This window comes from Carcharodon carcharias, chromosome 4 (genome assembly GCF_017639515.1).
Source record: "Carcharodon carcharias isolate sCarCar2 chromosome 4, sCarCar2.pri, whole genome shotgun sequence".
NCBI classification, from domain to species: Eukaryota; Metazoa; Chordata; class Chondrichthyes; order Lamniformes; family Lamnidae; genus Carcharodon; species Carcharodon carcharias.
Genome location: NC_054470.1, coordinates 163,588,308 through 163,609,914, shown reverse-complemented (window position 1 = coordinate 163,609,914; position 21,607 = coordinate 163,588,308). Strand labels below are relative to the sequence as shown.

Here is a 21,607-nt window from a genome sequence, read left to right as displayed (position 1 = left end):
GGGCTGGCGAGGGAGGCTGTTGTGAAGGCAGGAAACCTGGAAGCATGGGGATATCCTTCAGAATTTAACTATAGGACTGTTTGAAGTGAGATGCCTACTCTCAGGTAGCCCTTTTGGCTGAAGGCCTTTCAGGTAGAAGGCCTTCTTTACAGGGTCGAAACCTTACACAGCAGATAGGTATATTGGGTGAGTAAGTTGGGGGGGGGGTGGTGGGGGGGGTGGGGGGGTGGCATTAGAGAGTGGGTATAGTAGTTGATGGGGGAAGCACACAGATTGTGGGTTGGGAGCAGAGGTTTACCGGGTAGCTTGTTGGCTTGGGAGAAAGCACCTCTCCTCCTCCTGGTCCACAAGCAGTGCTGTAAAGGCACTTACTTCATGGATTCAGCCTCTCTCATCTCCTTTAAATTGTCGAGTTTCCAGAGACCCAAGAACCCAACTGCCTCTGGTTAAAAATTGAATGAGTGTTAATCTGAAGTTATACAGCTTCGTTGTAATATTTAAATGGCCAAAATTACTTCCTCTAAATGGATTGGTGGCCCACCCCTAGTCCCACCTCAGTTAAGAATAGATGTAGGCAGATTCAGTTCCTGTTCCAGGTCTTTTGCGTTTTAACCTTTAACACAACCCCAATTGACCTATTTTTAGAATTTAAAGTTCAGCCCAATGCGAATATGGGGGTGGATTATGTAGGACAACTGAGGGAAAGAGAAACAGAAAAAGAGAAAGAAAAAGAGAGAGGTCCAAATTTTTAAGTTGGAAGGGCTCCGCACCTTAGCCAAAATGGCACCAGAGCCTGGAATCTGGAAGTCCTGCCCCCAAACCCAGCACCCACCATTTCACCTTGGGGTGGGGGGTGTGGAAGATATTTTAAACATCCATGGTTCAGGGAGGCAGTTGCACATTTAGAAGTGCTGCTGCCTTCAGATGGAAGTAATTTTGGTCACCTAGGGTTCTGAAACATGACTCATGGGTTTTAGACATTTGAGGAAAAGGTCTAAAGCTGCTAGAGTTATTTGGAGAGGCAAGGTAACCTTTTGGGAGAGGTCAGTTACTCCATTGGGATTGTTAAGAGTAGACATTAAACTGCATAAAAACTGGATAAGGTCTTTGGAATTGTCAAACTGTCAAGTCATTTACATGCTCTGCCCTTTAAATTTTGAAAAAAATTGCCAGCCTGCAGTTAAATAAAATCAGTGCTTGCAATTTCAATAGATGTTTGTCGACATAAGCCTGAAGGTTATCATTATAGGAACAGTGCTCTTGAATGCTTCCACAACCCTGTCATTATCACAGTAGGGATAGCCTGTAAGTTCACAGTTTGACTCACAGTTCAGAGAGGTTATAAAGGGATTAGCTCTCTTTGATGTGGGGCTATGAATGTAATGTTTGTTTTTAAGGGATTGAAGGAAATGTTTGTTTTTATGAAGGATTAAATACTTGAATTGATTTAAATATAATAAATGGGCTTTTAGGAATGAGAATTTTTTTTAATACAGTGAAGTCTGTAATAGATACTTGGGGCGAAATCGTCCCAGATTTGCATTAATTGTGGTAGCGGGCAGCAAAAAGAATGTTTTACCCGCTGGCCACAATGGCGGCTTTTCACACCGTATCGCCCCAAATCCACCTCATTAATCATGCATTCCCAGGAAACACACCATTTCGATGGCGGACAGGTTCTCATTCATCTGCCTCACCATCACCTCACCGCTTCCTCACACTGGGCACCATGTTTAAAGTGCAGCCGCGCACACATCTCTCAGTGCTTCCATCCCAGGACTGCTGCACAAAGACATGGTCCTGAAATGCCAGAAGACTGCAGACCCCGATTCAGTGGCGCATGCCAGGGTTGCCTTCTGGACACCATTGGAGCCTGCTGTGATGTCCTCCACCCGAGCTCTGGCCGCAGGAGGCCCATCAGTCACCACTCCGGCTTGGGGGGCGGTGGCAGAAGTGGTCAGTGCCAACAATGCACAGAAGAGGTTAGCCATCCAGTGCGGAAAGAAGGTGAATGATCTCACCCCTGCCACTATGGTAAATCCTCAAGCCTCACCCCTCACACTCTTTCACCCCCACACACTCTCCCATGCCACATCTAAATCAACACATGCCCCCACACTCCCCACATCTCATCACTCTAAACTCACACACTCAATCCCATCACACATTCACTGGCATCTCACTCACTACCAGCTCAAGGGTCATCACCACTCGCTCTCACACACATACCCTCACATCTCCATCTGGCCTCATCTCCTCTGGGGACTGCCACCTCAGCCCTCACCCTCTTGAGGCCACTTGCACAGATCAACATGCGTCCCCACACACACGCTGGGATACCCCCCTACCCTAGTAATGCCCTCGCCCTGCAGCCTCTTCCCTTTCTTCAGGCCACTTTTCCACCACCCCCAAGCAAGCCCTGGACCTGCAGTTGTTGAAAAGCCACCCCCGCCTTACAGCTAGTCTTGTAGGTAGAGACCTTCCAGGAGCCCCCCTAAAAGTGATGTGGTGCTGCCTGGGAAGCCTGGTGCTAATGGCCACAAGTGCTGCTACCCCCAGCAATGGAGGCAAACAGGCATGGAAGTCCTGAGCGATGTGCAGCTCACCAGGTGCACATCACCTATGTTCAGTTGTGAAAGACATCGGCCTGCAATCACGCCGATATGTTCGCATGATTCACCATTGGGGGGATGATTCCAGTGAGCTGGGCTTATAAACGATATGCAGATGTATTACAATGATGTTCCTGACATCTGGCAGCAGCAAACACAACCCGCCACTGATGGGCGGGTGGTTGCAAACTGGCTTCACAATGGCGTGACCCCAATATTTGGCTTTCCCGCCATACTGTCTGCTCACACCCGCTATGACGCCCAACGCTGGTGGGCACAGAAAAGTCTCCCCTTAATACTTTATTTAATTTCATCTCAGCATGGTTCCTGATGTCTGCCCATGGTGAACACTGGGCAGTTGGCACGGAGGGTGTAAGTGCAAAATGTGGAGTGGGATGGGGCATAGGTTGGCACCAAGTTGGCCTGGCAGGTATGAGGCACATAGGTTGGCATGGAGGATATGAGGGGCCACGGGGGAGTGTGGGGGCATGTGTTGGTTTGGATGTGGCATGGGAGAGTGTGTGGGGGTGAAGGGGTGTGAGGGGTGAGGCTTCAGGGCTGTTTTTGGTTTTACTACTTTTTTTTTTTGTAACTGGGACAATGGCAGGGATTTTCCAGCCCCAGCGTGGTGGGACCCTCAGCCGGCCAGCCAAAAGTCCATTGATTTTCGCCAGGACTGGAAGATCCTGGCAGAGGGTGGGAGGCTGGAAAATCCCAGCCAAAGACCCAGATCACAGTGGCGGGCCTTAACAGCTAGCTTCGGGACCCTGGGGCTGTCTCTGAACGCTTTCCAGGAGCAGCAGGCCTGACTCCGGGCACCGCACCCCGCCATCACCCCAGTTCCACCACCACCCTCGTTCCGCCACCACCCCCGTTCCACCAGAACCAAAACCTGACCTTTCGGGAGTTCTCCCGAGTTCACTTTGCAGGGTTAAGAATTCTCCAGACTCTGCGGTCCCAACTCGGAAGTGAATATTTGGCGCAAAGTAAGAGAAAGAATGAGAGAGAGAGAGAACAAGAGAGAGAGAGAGAGAGAGCAGGTGAGTGAGTGAGTGAGAAGTGAGTGAGTGAATGAGTGAGAGAAAAAGATAAAGAATAAGAGAGAGGAAGAACAAGAGAAAGAATGAGAGAAGGAGAAAGAACAAGAGAAAGAAAGAGAGAGGGAGAAGGAACAAGAGAAAGAAAGAGAGAGAGAAACAAAGAAAAAGAGAAAAGAGAGAAAAAAGAGAAAAGAGGGAGAGAAAAAGGAGAGAGAGAGAAAAAAGAGGAAAGAGAGAGAAAAAGAAAGGAAAGGAGAGAGAGAGAAAGGAAAGAGAGAGAAAGGAGAGAAAGGAGAGGTAAGAAAGAGAGAGGTGAGAAAAAGAGAAAGGAAAAAAGAGAGAGTGAAAGACAGAGGGAGAGAGCACATGCATGAGAGCGAGAGAAAGAAGAAAGATAAAGAGAGAGAGAGAGAAAGATAGAGAATGAAAAAGAGACATAGAAAAAGTGGGAGAAGGAGAAAGCGAGAAGGAGAAGAGAGAAAGAGAGAGGGAGAGAAAGAGAGCAAAAGGACTGAGCAAGAGAAAGAGTGAAAGAGGGAGAGAAAAAGATAGTGTGAAAAAGAAAACAAGGGAGAGAGAGAAAGAAAGAGAGGAAGAGAGAGAAAGAAGAGCTAAAGAGAGAGAGAGAGAAAGGAGAGGAGAGAAGAGAGAGGGAGAGAGGAGGAGAGGTGAGAGAGAAAAGAGAGAGAAAGAGAGAGAGTGAGAGAAGCAGAGAGAGAAAGAGAGAATAACAAGTGGAAAAAGAGATGGGGAGGGACAGAAAAGGGATAGAGACAGAGAGAGATAGAAAGAAGTTAAAAAAAGTGAGAGAATGAGTGAAAGAGGGAGAGAAAGAAAGAGGGGGAGAGATATAGAAAGGGAGAAAGAGATAGAAAGAGAGAAAGAAAGAAAGAAAGAGGAAAAAGAGCAATAGAGAGAAAAAGGGAGAGAGAGAAAAAAGAGTGAGGTGAAAAAAGGAGAGAAAGAGAGAAGAGGAGAAAGAAAGACAGCAAGGGGACAAGAGAAAGAGAGAAAGAGAAAGAGAGAAAAAAGAGTGAGCGAGAAAAAGAGTGAAAGAGGGAGAGAAAAAGACAGTGAGAAAAAGAGAAAAAACAAGAGAGAGAGAAAGAGAAAGAAAGAGAGGAAAAGAGAGAAAGAAGCAAGTGAAAGAGAGAGAGAAAGAGAGAAAGAGAAAAGAGAGGATCGAAAAGAGAGGAGAGAACAGAAGGGGAGAAAAGAGAAAGAAAGAGAAGGAGAAAAGAGAAAGAAAGAGAGGGAGAAAGAGAGAGAGAAACAGAGAAAAAGAGCGAGGGGAAAAAGAGAGGGAGAGAAAAGAGAGAGAGAGAGATAGAAACAGCTAGAAAAAAGAATGAGAGAAAGAGTGAAAGAGAGAGAGAAAAAGGCAGCGAGAAAGAGAGATAAAGGATAGAAAAAAGAGAGCTATAAAGGGAGACAGAGGGATAGAAAGAGAGAAAGGAGAGAAAAAAGAAAGAAGTGATAGAGAGAGAAAGAGATAGAGGCAAAGAAAGGAGAGAGAAAGAAAGAAAGAGAGGAGAAGAGATAGAGAGTGAGAGAACAAGAGAGAGGGAGAGAAAGAGAGAAAAAAGAGTGAGTGAGTGAAAGAGGGAGAGAAAAAGACAATGAGAAATAGAGAGAAAAAGAGAAAGAAAGAGGAAAAGAAAAAGAAGAGAGTGAAAGAGTGTGTGAAAGAGAGAGAACGAGAGAGCGAGGAAGATAAAGAATGAGAGGGAGGGAGGAAGAGTGAGAGGAAGAATGAGAGAGAGGGAGAAAGAGCAAAAGAAAGAATGAGAGAGTGGGAGAAAGAACAAGAGTAAGAATGAGAGAATGGGAGAAAGAACAAAAGAGAGAAATGAAAAGAGAAAAAAGAGAAAGAATGAGAGAGAGAGAATGAGAGAAGGAATGAGAAAGCAAGAAAGGAGAGAGAGAGAAAGAGAGAGGGAGAGAAAGAGAGAGAGAGAAAGAGAAATGAAAAAAGAGAGCGAAAGACAGGGGGGAGAGAGAGAGAGTGCGAGAGAGAAAGAAGAGCAAGTGAAAGACAGTGAGAAGGGGGGAGAAAGAGAGAGTGAAAGAGAGAGGAGAGAAGGAGAGAGAAGAGAAGAGAGAGAGGAGAGAAGAGAAAGGAGAAGTGAGAAAGAGAGAAGAGATAGAGCATGAGAGAACAAGAGAGAAAGAGAGAGGGAGAAAGAGGGAGAGAAGGGGAGCAAAAAAAATGAGCAAGAGAAAGAATGAAAGGGAGAGAAAAAGATAGTGAGTAAAAGAGAAAACAAGAGAGTGAGAAAGAGGAAAAGAGTGAAAGAAGAGCCAAAGAAAGAGAGAGTGAGAGAGGAGAGAAAGAAAGAGAAGGGAGAAAAGAGAGGAGAGAGAAAAAGAGAAAAGAGAGAGAGAGAGAGAAAGAAAGAGATAGAGAAAGAGGGAGAGAGAAAAAGAGAAAAAGACAGAAGAGAGAGATAAAAACAGATTTTTAAAAGTGAGAGAAAGTGAAAGGGAGAAAAAAAGAGTGAAAGAGAAAACAAGAGAGAAAGAGAAAGAGAGCGAGAGTGAAAGAGAGAAAGGAGAGCTAAAGAAAGAGAATGAAAGAGCAAGAGAGAGAGTGAAACAGAGAGAGTGAAAGAGAGAGAAAGAGAGAGAAAGAGAGAGAGAAAGAGAGAGAGAGAGATAAAAAGAGAGAGAGATAGGAAAAGAAAAAACTAGAGACAGAAAAAGAGAGAAGAGGAAGAGAGAGATAGAAAGAGATAGGGAGAGAGAGAGAGATAGAAAAAGAGGGAGAGGAGAGACAGGAAAAGAGAGGAGCAAAAAGAAAGGAGAGAAGAGAGAAAAGAGAGGAGAGAAAAGAGAGAGAAAGAGAAAGTGAGAGAAAAAGAGAGAGGGGAAGAGGGAGGAAGAAAAAAGAGAGATAGAGAAAGGGAGAGATAGAAACAGACAAAAAAGTGTGAAAGAGTAAAAGAGGGAGAGAAAAATACAGCAAGAAAAAGAGAACAAGGATAGAAAAAAAGTGATAAAGAGATAGAAAGTGAGAAAGGGAGAGAGAGATAGAGAAAAAGGAAGAGAACAAATGAGAGAGAGAAAAAGAAAAATAAAGGAAGAGAGAGAGATAGAAAAAGAAAGATAAGAGGAGAGAGAGAGAAAAAGTGGGAGAAGAGAGACAGGAAAAGAGAGGATCAAAAACAGAGGAGCAAAAAGAGGGGAGAGAAGAGAGAGAAGAGAGGAGAGAAGAGAGAGAGAGAAAGAGAAAGTGAGAGGAGAAGAGGAAGGGAGAGAAAAGAGAGACAAAGGGAGAGATAGAAACAGACAAAAAAGTGTGAGAGAAAGAGTAAAAGAGGGAGAGAAAATTCAGCGAGAAAGAGAGAACAAAGATAGAAAAAAGAAAGAGATAGAAAGCGAGAGAGATAGAAAGGAAGAGAGGGAAAGAAAAAAAGAGAAAAGAAATGAGATAGAGAGAGAGAAAAAAGAGAAATAGAGGAAGTGAGAAATAGAAAGAGAGAGAGATAGGAAGAGAGAGAGAAAGAGGGAGAGGAGAGAGAGAAAAAGAGAGGAGAGAAAAAGAGAGGAGAGAAAAGAGAGAGAGCGAGAAACAGAGAGAGAGAGAGAGAAACAGAGAGAGGGAAAGAGGGAGGGAGAGAAAAGAGAAATATAGAGAGAGATAGAAACAGCTAGAAACAAGTGTGAGAGAAAGTGTGAAAGAGGGAGAGAAAAAGACAGCGAGAAAGCGAAAAAGGATAGAAAAGAGAGAAATAAGATTTAAAAAAGAGATAGAAAGAAAGATAGAAAGGGAGAGAGAGATAGAAAGAGAGAGTGATAGGAAAAGAAAAAGTGTGAGACAGGGAGAGAAAAGGAGACAGAGAAAAGAAGCAGAGAGAAATAGAAAGGGCAAGAGATAGAGAGAGAAAGAGAGGAAGAGGGAGAGGAAAAGAGAGGAGAGAACAGAGGGGAGAGAATAGAGAGGGAAGAGAGGGAGAAGAGAGAGAGAGATAGGAAGAGAGAGAGATAGGAAGAGAGAGAGATGGGAAGAGAGAGAGATAGGAAGAGAAAGAGAGAGGAAGAGAAAGAGAAGAAAAGAGGCGAGGAAAAGAAGAAAGAGAGGAGAGGAAAGAGAGGAGAGGAAAGAGAGGAGAGGAAAGAGAGGAGAAGAAAGAGAGGAGAGAAAAGAGAGGAGAGAAAGGAAGAGAAAGAGAGAGGAAGAGAAAGAGATAGGAAGAGAAAGAGATAGGAAGAGAAAGAGATGGAAAGAGAGGAGAGGAAAGAGAGGGAGAAAAGTGGGAGAGAAGAGAGAGAGAGAGAGATAGGAAGAGAAAGAGAGAGGAAGAGAAAGAGAGGAAGACAGAGAGGAAAATAAAAGAGTGAAAAGAGAGGAGTGAAAAGAGAGGAGGGAAAAGAGAGGAGGGAAAAGAGAGGAGGGAAGAGAGAGGAGGGAAGAGAGAGGAGCGAAAGAGAGAAAGAAAAGTGAGAGGGAAAGAGAGAGAGAGGGGGAGAGAGAAAGTGAGAGAAACAGAGAGAAAAAGAGAGTGAAAAAGAGAGGGGAAGGGGAGGGAGAGAAAAAAAGAGAGATCGAAAGATAGAAACAGATAGAAAATAGAGTGAGAGAAAAAGGCAGTGAGAAAGAGAACGACGATTTTAAAAGAGAGAATGAAAGGGAGAAAAAGAGAGATAGATAGAAAGAGATATATATATATATATATATATATATATAGAGAGAGAGAGAGAGAGAAAGAGAGAGAGAGCAATAGAAAGAAAGAGAGGGAGAAAGAGAGAGAAACAGAGAGAAAGAGAGAAAGGTGAAGAGGGAGGGAGAGACAAAAGGGATAGATAAAAGGAGGGATAGAAACAGATAGAAAAAAGAGTGAGAAACAGTGAAAGAGGGAGAGAAAAAGACAGCGAAAGAGAACATAGATTGTAAAAAGAGAGAGGGAGAGAAAGAGAGAAAAAAGTGAGCGAGAGAAAGAGTGAAAGAGGGAGAGAAAAGGACAGTGAGAAAAAGAGAGAAAACAAGAGAGAAAAAGAGGAAAAGAGTGAAAGAGTGAGTGAACGAGCGAGTGAATGAGAGAGATGAGAGAGGAGGGAAGAGAGGGAGAAAGAGAGAGGGAGAAAGAGAGAGGAGGGAAGAGAGGAGGGAAGATAGGAGGGAGAAAGACAGGGAGAAAGACAGGGAGGTGAAGAGGAAGGGAGACAATGGGAGAGATAGAAACAGATAGGAAAAAGAGTGAGAGAAAGAGTGAAAGTGGGAGAGAAAAAGACAGTGAGAAAGAGAGAACAAATATAGAAAAAAGAGAGAAAGAAAGAGAGAAAAAGAGAGGGAGATAGAAGGAGAGATATAGAAAGAAAGAGAGAGATAGAGAGAGAGACAAAAAGACAAATAGAGGAGATCAGAGAGATAGGAAAGAGCAGAGAGAGAGAAAGAGGGAGAGGAGAGAGAGAAAAGGGGGAATGAAAAGGGGGAGAGAAAAGTTAGTGAGAGAGTTAGAAAGAGAGAGTGAGAAAGAAATAGGGAGAGAGAGAAGGGAGAGAGAAAAGGGAGAAAGAAAAGAAAGAAGAGAAAAGAGGGGAGAGAAAAGAGAGAGTGTAAAAAGAGGGAAAAGAGAGCAAAAAGAGAGAGACAAAAGAGAGAAAGAGAAAACAGAGAGGGAGAGAAAGAGAGAGAGGGAAAGAGAGATAGAGAAAGAGAAAGCGAGAGAAATAGAGAGAGAAAAAGAGAGCAGAAGACGGAGGGAGAGAAAAGAGAGATAGAGAGAGATATAGAAACAGATAGCAAAAAGAGTGAGAGAAAGAGTGAAAGAGGGAGGAAAAAGACAGCAAGAGAGGGAGATAAAAAGAGAAAGAAAGAGAGAAAAAAGAGATAGAGAATGAGATAGAAAGGGAGATAGAAAGGGAGATAGAAAGGGAGATAGAAAGGGAGAGAGATAGAAAGAGAGGTAGAGAAAAAGAAAGAGAGAGAGGGAGGGAGAGAGAAAGAGAGAGAGGGAGAGAGAAAGAGAGGGAGAGAAAGCGAGAGAGAGACAAAAGAGAGATAGAGAAAGGGAGAGATAGAAACAGATAGAAAAAAGAGATAAAGAGTGAAAGAGGGAGAGAAAAAGACAGCGAGAAAGATAGAAAGAGAGAAAAAGAGATCGAAAGAGAGAGAGAAAGATTGAGAGGGAGAGAAAGAGAAAGAGAAAAAAGAAACAAGAGAGAGCGAAAGAGAGAGATATAGGAAGAGAGAGAGAAAAAGGGAGAGGAGAGAGACGAAAAGAGAGGAGAGAAGCAAGAGGAGAGGGGAGAGAGGAGGGAAAGAGAGAACAAAGATAGAAACAAGAGATAGAACGAGAGGAAAAGAGACATAGAAAGGGAGAGAAATAGAAAGAGGGAGAGAAAAAGAGATATAGAAAGAAAGAGAGAGAAAGAGGCAGGGATAGAAAGAGAGAGATAGAAAGAGAGAAAAAGAGAGAGGAGAGAAAAAAAGTAAGAGATAGAGAGAAAAAAGACAAATTGTTGAAGAGAGATAAAAATAGAGGGAGATAGGAAGAGAGAGAAAGAGTGAGAGGTAGAAACAGAGGGAGAGAAAAAGAGAGGGGGAAGAGAGAGGGGGAGAAATAGAGTGAGAGAGAGAGGGAGAGAAAGAGATGGAGAGAGGGAGAGAAAGAGAGAGAGACAAAAGAGAGATAAAGGGATAGGTAGAAACAGAGAAAAAAAGAGATAAAGAGTGAAGCAGGGAGAGAAAAAGACAGCGAGAAAGAGAGAAAGGTAGAAAAAAGAGAGAAAGAAAGCGAGAGAGGGAGAGAAAGAGAGAAAAAAGAGTGAGTGAGAGAAAGAGTGAAAGAGGGAGAGAAAAGGATAGTGAGCAAAACAGAGAAGACAATAGAGAGAAAGCGAGTGAACGAGAGAGACAAGGGAGGAGGGAAGAGATGGAGAAAGAGAGGGGGAGGGAAGAGAGGGGGAGGGAAGAGAGAGGGAGAATGAGAGGGAGGTGAAGAGGGAGGGAGACAATGGGAGAGATAGAAACAGATAGAAAAAAAGAGTGAGAAACAGTGAAAGCGGAAGAGAAAAAGACAGTGAGAAAGAGAAAACAAAGATAGAAAAAAGAGAGAAAGAAAGAGAGAAAAAGAGAGGGAGATAGAAAGAGTGAGCGATAGAAAGAGGGAGAGATATGGAAAGAAAGAGAGAGATGGGGGAGAGAAAAATAAAGACAATAGACAAAGACAGAGAGGTAGGAAAGAGGGAGAGGAGAGCAAGAAAGAGGGAGAGGAGAGAGAGAAAGAGGGAGAGGAGAGAGAGAAAAGGGGGGAATGAAAAGGGGTTGAGAATAGGGGAGAGAAAAGATAGAAAGAGAAATAGAAAGAGTGAGAAAGAAAGAGAGCAAGGAGAGAGGGAAAGAAAAGAGAGAAGAGAAAGGAGGGGAGAGAAGAGAGAAGAAAGAGGGGAGAGAAAAGAGAGAGAAAGAGAGAGACAAAAGGGAGAGAGGGGGAAAGAGAGAGAGAAAAGAGACAGAGAAAAAAAGAGGGCGAAGAGAGCGGAAAGAGCGGGAGAAAAGAGAGAAAAGGGAGAAAAAAAAAGAGAGAGAGAGATAGAGAAAGAGAGAGAGAGAGAAAGTGAGAGAAACAGAGAGAGAAAAAGAGAGAGTGGAAGAAGGAGGGAGAGAAAAGAGATCGAGAAAGAGATAGATTGAAACAGAAAGCAAAAAGAGTGAGAGAAAGAGTGAAAGAGAGAGAGAAAAAGACCTCAAGAGAGGGAGATAAAAGAGAAAAAGAGAACAAAAGAGAAAAAGAGAGATAGAGAGGGAGATAGAGAGGGAGACAGAGAGGGAGATAGAGAGGGAGAGAGATAGAAAGAGTGAGAGGTAGAAGGAGAGGGAGAGAAAAAGAGAGCGAAAGAGAGAGGGAAAGGGAGAGAGGGAGGGAGAGAAAGCGAGTGAGAGAGAGAAAGAGGGAGAGAAAGAGAGAGAGAGGGAGAGAAAGAGAGAGACAAAAGAGAGATAGAGAAAGGGAGAGATAGAAACAGATAGAAAAAAGAGATAAAGAGTGAAAGAGGGAGAGAAAAAGACAGCAAGAAAGAGAGAAAGATAGAACAAAGAGATAGAAAGAGAGAGAGAAAAAGAGTGAGAGAAAAAGAGAAAGAGAAAAAAGAAACAGGAGAGTGCGAAAGAGAGAGATAGGAAGAGTGAGAGAAAGAGGAAGAGGAGAGGAAAAGAGAGAGAATAGAGAGGATGGAAAAGAGAGGAGAGAGGACAGAAAGAGAGAACAAAGATAGAAAAAAGAGAAAGAATGAGAGAAAAAGAGACATAGAAAGGGAGAGAAATATAAAGAGGGAGAGAAAAAGAGAGATATAGAAAGAAAGAGAGAGAGAAAGAGAGAGGGATAGAAAGAGAGAGATGGAAAGAGAGAGAAAGAGAAAGAGAAAGAGAGAAAAAATAAGTAAGTGATAGAGAGAGAAAAAAGACAAATCGAGGAAGAGAGAGAGATAAAAAGAGAGGGAGATAGGAAGAGAGAGAGAAAGAAGGAGAGGAGAGAGATAAAAAGAGAGAGAAAAGAGAGAGAAAAAGAGAGAGGGGAAGAGGGAGAGAGAGAAAAGAGAGATAGAGAAAGAGAGATAGAAACAGATAGAAAAAAGAATGAGAGAAGGAGTGAAAGAGGGAGAGAAAAAGACAGTGAGAAAGAGCAAAAAGATAGAAAAAAGAGAGAAAGAAAGAGAAAAAGAGATATAAAGAGAATGAGATAGAAAGAGATAGAATGAGAGATAGAAAGAAAGAGAGAAATTGAGGGTAAAAGAGAAAAAAGAAACGAGATTGAAAGATAGAGTGAGAAGGGGAGAGAGAGAAAAGAGATAGCGGAAGAGAGAGAGAGAAAGAGGGAGAGAAAAACAGAGAAAAGAGAGGAAAGAGGAGAGAAAAGAGAGAGAGAAAGAGATAGAGAAAGAGAATGAAAAAGAGAGAGGGTGAGAAAGAGGAGGGAGAGAAAAGAGGGATAAAGAGAGAGATAGAAACAGGTAGAAAAAAGAGTGAAAGTTTGAGAAAAAGGCAGCAAGAAAGAGAGAACAAAGTTAGAAAAAAGAGATAGAGAGAAAAGGTGTGATAGAAAGAGAGAGAAATGAGAGACAGAGGGAAAGGGGAGGAAAAGGGGGGAGAAAAGGGGGGGAGAAAAAGGGGGGAGAGAAAAAGGGGGGAGAGAAAAAGGCAGGGAGAGAAAAAGGCGGGGAGAGAAAAAGAGAGAGAAAGAAGAGAGAAAGAGAGAGAAGGAAAGAGATAGAGAGAGGTCTAGAGGGCAGGGTCTGCAAGATGAAGGAAAAAGGAGCGTGGCGGCACAAGATAATGTGTGTACCAGAAGATGAGAAAGAGGCTTAAATAAATAGGGGAATGGAAGATTCAAACTTGATGAGAAGATTGAAAGGTGGGCTGCTGAGTGAGGGACATAGGGCACATGTTCGGTGAGATTGACTAAGACCATCCTCAGTGCTGGCAGACTGCTTTAGACCAGCATGGTGCAAGCAGGCAACCTTTTCACATTTAAACCAAGGATATTTCTGGTGGGGGTCATTTATTTTTACCACTGGCCCAGTTTCTGTCACAGGCACCCAGTGAAATAATACCTCAAGAAAGGTGTCAACCTGTAGCTGGTGTCGTTGTTATGTTACACATTTGCTTTGTTGGTACTTTTGCCATCAAAGGCAACCATGCAAGAGGCATATGTGTGCATAGCCCAAGAGTATGATGGAGGCAGATTCAATTGTGGTTTTCAGAAGAGAACTGGATCATTACCTGAATTGGAAAAATTTGCCAGGCTATTGATGGGGTTGGGGGGGGGGTGGGGGAAGAGAGGTGGGGGAGAGGCACTAGCACATTGTTGTTGCAGAGAGCTAGCTCAGACAGGACAAGCCGAATGGCCTCCTCCTGTGCTGCAACCATTCTAATTTCCATTCATTATAAGATCCAAGCATCTGCTTTTTATAAAATGGCTGTTCAATAAAACCTGAAATCTTCACAACAGGAAGCAGACTGACCTGAAAGTTGGCTTTTTAAAATCACTTTGTCTGTGGAACTCGAGGATAAAGTATTCAACGGCTTCAAGATCTGCCGAAGTCCAGCGGATAGTGACACTGTCCCAGCACACAGTGCATTCCTCAGCCTTAATGATGGGGGCTGATGGCACTATAGGAAAGGCAAATGGAAATTGGATCAGATATTGTCTGCGGCTAACGTGGTGAACAATTTTTTTAATTCTTCAAAGAATATCTATGCTCCTTCAAGATATACAGGCCAGCATGGAATTTCCACCATTGGCAGCCTGAGAAAACCTCTTCACATTAAAGAAACCCGATGTTATCCACTCTGTCCTCTATTTCCTTTCAATTGAGCTCGGTGACAGCCAATGCACAATGCCAATGGTGGAAGTCAAAGTTAAATTTACCCAGATGTCTAATTTAGGATCGCTGGAGGAGGAAAATAAACCAGGGTTCTGGCACCTCACCATTCCCTAAAGGAATGTATATATGCAACAAGCAAGCTGTGGCCAGGATTGACTTTCCCACATGAAGGGTGAACACTTGGATGAAATGCCTGTGGACGACCAGCATATTTGAGTAACCTTCACAAGAGAAGGGGCAAAAACTGGGGAACAAAAAATAGGATAGAAAAGCAACAAAACCCCTTCTGTGATCAATGCTGTTTGAAGCTTTTCAAAATGCAGCTCACAGGTAAGAGGGACAATGATCTTTGCATGATTTCTAATGGGTGAATATCATTTGGACAATGTACTCTATGGTTATGGATTTAGGTATAAATGCTCATGGCCTGAGGCTGCCCCTCACAGATGAAACAAGGTTAGAAGTTCTACTGCAGTGAAACATGTGAGAATATTCTTACTTATGATGCAGGAAACAAAACCAGTCTTGGCCTGCTACATGTTTCCCCTTTTAGAGAGTAATGCTAATGAGAAGCAGGAAGGGATCTCCAGCCTGAACCATTGCTCTCGTTTGAAAGTGTGTGGGTGTGTTGGGGGAGGTGAGTAACAAATGAAAAAACAAATAAAATGAAAAATGACCTTGTTTAAATGGCTCGGAATCTTCTAGAGCATGTAGGCAACAGTCTCCAGTTTAATGTTAAACATCCAACTGTAGCCTGACAAAAAGGTATATTTTAAACCAGATAGTCTGGCAAGATCATCCACAGACATGGGGCAGGATTTTGGAACAAAAACAGAAAATGCTGGAAAATTCAGCAGGTCTAGCAGCATCTGTGGAGAGAGGAACAGAGTTAACGTTTCGAGTCTATATGACCCTTTCTCAGGATTTTGGGTTGGGACCTCAACATTGGGGTCAAACGGGAGGGGGTCACAACTCTCCACTGTGGGTAAAACACTCACCCAGCAGTGATTGTGTCAGAATTGGTCAACTAGCAGTCGGAGGGAAGGATCAAATTAAGTACAACAGCTGGGCTCTCAAAGCTCAAAAGGATGAAGCCTGCAGTTCAGGCAAAGTTGAGAGAGGGCGCCTGCACCTTGAGGCATCCTCTCTCCAACTTTTTAAACTTTTAAATAAAAAAAACACCCTTAGCAGCCAGGCAACTGTTGTACAGGTGAATCTCTCCACAGGGTGGCCTCCAGCCATTGCTGTGATCAGGCAGGCAAAGAGGGCCTCAAAACCTGAATATGAACCCAATTTCTTCTGACCCAATGTCCACACGCACAGTAAAGGTCATTGAATAGTCACCCAGACTGGACGCCCTGGCCTTAACCTAAAGGCAATTCTCGTACTCTGCACAGATTGGATAAGATACTCATCACCTAAGCTTGCTGAATCTGGAAGGAGGGAACTGAAGCCATTTCTATGGAATTTCTGGAAAAATGTAATATTTAGCAAATTATCACTGTAATGATGTTACATGCTAGATATTCCTTTTTCTACTTGATTACTGGGATGGACTTACCAGTCTGAACGATGACTTTCTCACTGGGCAAACTGCACCCTGCAAAGTTCACTGCCATCACCCAGACCAGATAACACCTGTTTGGTTCCAAATTGTCTAACGTACAGTAACTTTCTTTCACTGCCATCTTGTATTCATCAGCCACACCTCCTTTAAAAAAAGCATGATCAGTTAGGGTCAGGTGTTCTGTAAGGTGGCTCCATATTGAACATTGTATACACTCTAAGTCATTGCCCAGGTTTCTGTTGTAATTTATAATTCTTCAGCTCTGCTACACAAGTTTACAAGGGACTCACTCAAGCAGGTTCAAAAGAAAAGGTGGCATTCAAGTTTTAGAGATTAATCCACTCATCGATACTACTTTATTTTCAGACTTTGATTGCTTAACAATCTTTCTTTTGGGGGAAACATGAATATAGGCGAGGCAGCCTTGGGAGTGTCACCCTGGAAGTGCAACTGGTCAGTTTGAAATTCCAAAAAGAGAGAAAAAGATCAAATTGAAGTTCCAAGAAACAATATAATTAATTTAAAAAAAAGACTTGCATTTATACAATTGGACGTCTCAAAGCACTTAACAGCCAATTAAGTACTTTTGAAGTGTAGTCACTGTAATGTATGGCAGCCAACTTGTGAACAGCAAGTTCCCACAGACAGCAATCCAGATTATCTGTTTTTGTGATGTTCATCGAGGGATAAATATCAGTCAGGACTCCAGTGATAACTCACCTGAGCTTTTTTGAAATAGTACCATGGGATCTCTACCTGACAGGGCAGACTGTTTAATGTCACATCTGAAAGAAGGCACCTCAGACAATACAGCATTTGTCCTGCACTTGACTTTGGTGCTCAAACCCTGGAGTGGGATTTGAACCCATAACCTTCTGAGTCAGAAGTAAGTGTGCTACCAGCTAGCCTTTGGCTAATGAAAGGGTAATATAGCTCCCACAGTGATAAGATACTCAAGGAAAAGAAACACCAATATTAAAGCTAGTTACAACAGTTTAGCTTTGCTCTTAGCCCCAATATCCGGGGCCCAGAAGGTACCCAAAAGATGTGCTAAGGACCGTGGACTGGGAAACATCTGATACTCCAATTTAAATCACAGATTTTGGATGGTTCTGACTGTACTACCAGAATAGTTATCCAGGAAAGGTTAGAAGAATTAAAACCACTTCTAACTCATGGGTAACTATACTAGTGACATCCCTGACTCCCCACTGGACCCTCCAACTACCCACGCGACCTCTCAATCCCCACAGCTATGCCCCAACAAGCACCAGAATACCCCTCACTGATAAACTGAACCCTCCCCTACATGACTACCTGGACCTCCTCCCACTGACCACCCGACCACGCCCCCTACTGAACACCTGACTCCCTCCCACTGATCAGACCGCGCTCCCCTCCCACATTGATGACTCCCTTCCACTGACCACCTGATCCCCCTTCCCACTGACCACCCCCCCAACAACTCCTCCACCAAATTCTACCCACTTAACTTACACACTTACCGAACTTACACACTTACCTACACCTGGCTTCTCAAAGTAGCTGGAGCCTTTAGACCTACCTTCTTTATGGCAGCTAGTGCTGTAAAAAATGGGGGTGTGACTTCCTTCCCCCTGACTCTCCTGCACTTGACTGAAGGCCTCGAGAACCCATGGCATTGCACTATTCTCATCCAGCCCGAGTCGGAAAATTGGGCATTCCAGTGTAAGTAAATAGGAGCAGAGTGGCAATCTGACTGTGATTGCCACTCCTTGGAAGTCCTGGCCCAGAGTTGCGACTTTTGTTACTTAAACCATTCAAGGAATTAGGAAACAATTCTCTCCTCCTTATAAATAATTATCTGGCTCTTTCTTACTGGACTGCTTGTATTTTGCAAAGCAAATTTGCTTGATATTTTAAACGTAACACCAGACCTGATCTGGTTCCACATTACTTTTGAAGAGAGGAATGAGATCTTACTAAGATCTTACCAATAGATAATGGTGATAAACTGTTTGATGCTTATTTCCCAGTCATGTTAATTAAAGTTCACCTATATCTTAAGGCAGAGTCACAAAGGCTTGTAAAATTGGGGGCTCACTTTTGAGAACCAATATAATCAAAGAAAATTAGAAAAGATCCAAAAGCATAACTGAGAAGCTTAGACCAAAAAGAGATTTTGATTGCTGGCTTGTACCCTTTGCCAACATATAATAACAAGTTTTTCTATAGCACCTTTAAAGTAATGAAATATCCAAGGCACTTCACAGGAGCGTTATAAAACCAAATTTGACCCTGAACCACATAAGAGATTTCACAGTAAATGACCAAAAGCTTGATTGAAGATATAGGTTTTAAGAAGCATCTTAAAAGGAAGAGAGAGAGGTAGAGGGGCGGAGGGAGGGAATTCCCTTGGTTAAGGGCCTTGGCAGCTGAAGGAACTGCCACCAATGGTGGAGCAATTAAAATTGGGGATATTAATGAGGCCAGAATTAGACCAGCGCAGATAGCTGGGAGGTTTGTGAGAATGGAGGGGATTATAGAGATAAGGAGGGGCAAGGCCATAGAGGGAATCGAAAACAAGGATGAGAATTTTAAAATCGAAGCATTGCTTAACCAGGGGCCAATGTAGATCAGCAACCACATGGGCGATAGGTGACCAGAACTTGATGTGAATTAGAATACAGACGGCAGAGTTTTAGATGACCTCAAGCTTAGTAGAATGTGGGAGGCCAGCCGGGAGTGTTTTGGAATAGTCAAGGCTAGAGGTAACAAAGGGGTTCAGCATCAGATGAGATTAGGCTGGGGCAGAGTTGGACAATGTTATGAAGGTGGAAATAGGCAGTCTTAGTGATGACTTGGACATAGTGGTTGGAAGATCATCTTAGGTTTAAGTATTATACCAAAAGTCACAAAGGTTTAGTCTCAGACTGTTGCCAGGGAAAGGGATGGAGATATAAATGGTGTACTAAACTCACATGTAGAATGTGTATCAAATTTGTATTATACCAGCAATTAATTACACCATATTGTTATGAATGCTGAACTTTACAAGATTGTTATGTTTTAAAATGTCTCCTTTAATTTAAGGTGAAACAGAACATTCTGGAGATGGGGATGGTGAGGGATAGGCCCATGTAATCTGGTTGCCACAGGGGAGAAACTCAAACAGAAACCTATTGAAATATCAAGTGACAATTTACACACCTGGGATAGTTGCTTTTTCAGACAGAGATAGCAAGAGTAAGAATACAAGATAAATGTTCAAAAACAATTTTTGGACCAGTAGATGACTAGAAATAATTCTCATCTATATATCCAATTACTACATTGTAAACCTATTTGTAATAATAAAAGGAAAAAGAAAACCATGTGTGTTGTGAATAAAAACTTCCACAAATCTATAGCAGGGCAATCAACATTTGATAGAAAAAGATAAATTAATGTTTGTGTGAGACTCTTCTTGAGAGCAGGTATGGATGAAATGGACGAGTCAGGAATTTTTTCAGAGAATCAGGACAAGTAAAGGCATAACCAAAAGAACTGGAAGAGGGAAGACTTCAAATGTACTAACTCCTTTCACACAGTTTAAATTGTTCGGGGTAACATTTATTTCCAAAGATTAAACTTAGAAAAATTGATCAGTTCAATTGTTAAACGCTTTGCTATCTGTTTCTTATTATATCTTAAAGACACCAGAGGAGTAAAATTGGAGTGATTCCTCTCATTGCCATTTCAAGCAGGACCATAAAAACATTCCATTGGAACACTTATGATTTAATTAGAACAGCAAACATAGGAAACCTTTCCATTATGTTTATCATATCACTAACACACAATAGCCAGAGGAAATCTTCCTTTACATTCAGTTTTTTATTTCTGAGATTGTGATTAGGTGAAATGGATAATTACTGGAACTAACTTAAATGAAGCAAATGAACTGAAATAGTTTGAGTTTCTTTTTTTATCAAATAAAGGAATGTACTAATAATGAAATTATGACAATTGTTTAATAGTTACTGTTTACTACATTTTTGCAAATCAATAATAGCTTGAAGTAAAACATATCCAATAATGGAGACTTTTTGATGTTAAGACTTTACCACTTTGTTCTCTGTTGCCCTCCGATTCATCCATACAGTACACCTGGAAATAATCAATAACATCTTCCTCCCCAACAGTCCAGTAGATGGTTATTGTTGTGCTTGTTGCAGTGTTGGGCTCCTGAGGAACAATTGTTGGAGACTGTGGAACTGAAAGAAAATGTTTTTAAAATACGCTGTGAAAAAATTCAAACATTTTATATGACAACAAAAAGCAATCACTTTCTTAAATGTTGCTGGCATTAATGGGTTAAAGTTATTTTCCTTTCACTTGCACTTCAGAATGGAATGTGTGAACTGCGATGATGTAAATGCATGATGAACAACAGTCTATAAAAAGCAACTGCAAAATGGAGAAACTCAAGCAGTGTTTACCAGCATTTGTCGGCCACTGTTTTCATCTCATTTAAGAACTTTCCTAAGACTTGAACTGAGCCCTGAAAAAGTCCTTGAAAAGGATGCAACATCGCACTGCTGCTAGAGTTTTATGCGATATTAAAAAAAAGACTAATTGTCATGCCAAAGCTCTCAGCTTTGGAGATGCATTTTTCTCTATTTCAATTCCCAGCACAGCAGCTTAAAATGTTTGGTGCGCACTTTGCAGAGAATTGTTAAAAGTCTCACATTAAAGCCATTGGCATGGGCACTGGTATTAATGGGGAGGCGGAGAAAGGATGGGGAAGAAGGCTACATGGTTCCTCATGCTCCACAAGGAAGGCTGAAACAGCCCCATATCTTGGTGAGCTGGTAGCTGCAGCCTCAGATCAGCTGCCAGGAACCCCACAACCCAGTTCCCTTCCTTACTTTGGCGCAGGTGCTGTCACCAAGCCTGCCACTTTCATTCTGTGCCCTGAATTGTGCACTTTAAAATTTAAAGGGGTGGGAATGTGATCAGGCTTCCCCCATTCTGTCATTACGCAGCCCCCTCTCACCCATTAGAATGGATAGTAAGAAAAACGAGGCCATAGTTTGGCACCCATGACTTTCCAGGCCTTCTGAAGGTAGCTTAGCTCAACAGGATGTAGGTTGAGCACCTGACTCTGCCAAAAGTCCACCCTCAGTCCCTTTTGTGCAGGTTCTAAACATCGGAAGTGCCCCGAGTCAGGAATTCAGCCACAAGTGAGGTGGGTGGGGAGAAGCAAGCTTTAAAAGGCAGCAGTTGTTTAAAAAATCCTGAACGTAAGTAAATACAGGAACTTAGTCAACTTCATACAAGTTAAAGAAAAAGGTAATGGAGAAAGTAATAGGATCTGATGGTTCTACCCCAACGTAATGGCAGAAATAGGTGAAGAATCCTAGATGCATTAGTCAGAATTTTCCAAAGCTCTTTAGATTTAGGAATTATGCCTTTCGATTGAAAAATTGCAAATGTCATTTTGAAAAGAGCAGGAAAGAAAGCAGGTAACTACAAGCCGGTCAGCTCAACATCAATTCTGGGAAAGTTGCTGGAATCTATCATTAAAGACAGAGTGACTGAGCACTTGGACAAGTATCACATCCAAAGAGAGTCCACATGGATTTGTGGAGAATAGATCATATCTAATGGAACTTTCTGAGGAGGTAACTATCACAGTGGATAGGGGAATATCTATGGATATTGTCTATATTGACTTCCAGAAGAATTTTATTCTCCAGATTCACCAGAGTGTAAAGGATTAAATGATGAGGGCAGGTCGCATAAACTTGGTTTGTATTCTCCTGCATTTCAAAGGTTGAGGGATAGTCTAATTAAGGTGTTTAAAATGATAAAGAATTTCAATACAGTAGGTCTGGTGCAGGAATCCAGAACAAGGCAGGGCATAATCTTAAAATTAGGGCTAGGTCATTATGCATGAAATCAGGAACAATGAGTGAAAACAGTGACAAACACTGGGTACTGGTTCCATAGTTTCTGAAAGTCCTCCACTAGTTCACCTTAGTTCCATTCTTCCAAGTGTGAACATAACCAGCATGTCAACAGAGAAGGCACCACAATCT

General features: G+C 42.4%; 1 protein-coding gene across 1 annotated transcript in view; it reads right to left on the bottom strand.

Moving 5' to 3' along the window:
• LOC121276804 (cardiomyopathy-associated protein 5-like) overlaps positions 1-21,607 on the bottom strand; it is a 90,020-nt gene that overhangs the window by 16,321 nt on the left and 52,092 nt on the right. Inside the window, exons 7-9 of the mRNA XM_041185348.1 lie at positions 19,649-19,780; positions 15,540-15,689; positions 13,616-13,763 (exon numbers count right to left, since the gene is read on the bottom strand). Coding sequence (XP_041041282.1) covers positions 13,616-13,763; positions 15,540-15,689; positions 19,649-19,780 — 430 coding nt within the window. The remainder of the gene's footprint in view (positions 1-13,615; positions 13,764-15,539; positions 15,690-19,648; positions 19,781-21,607) is intronic.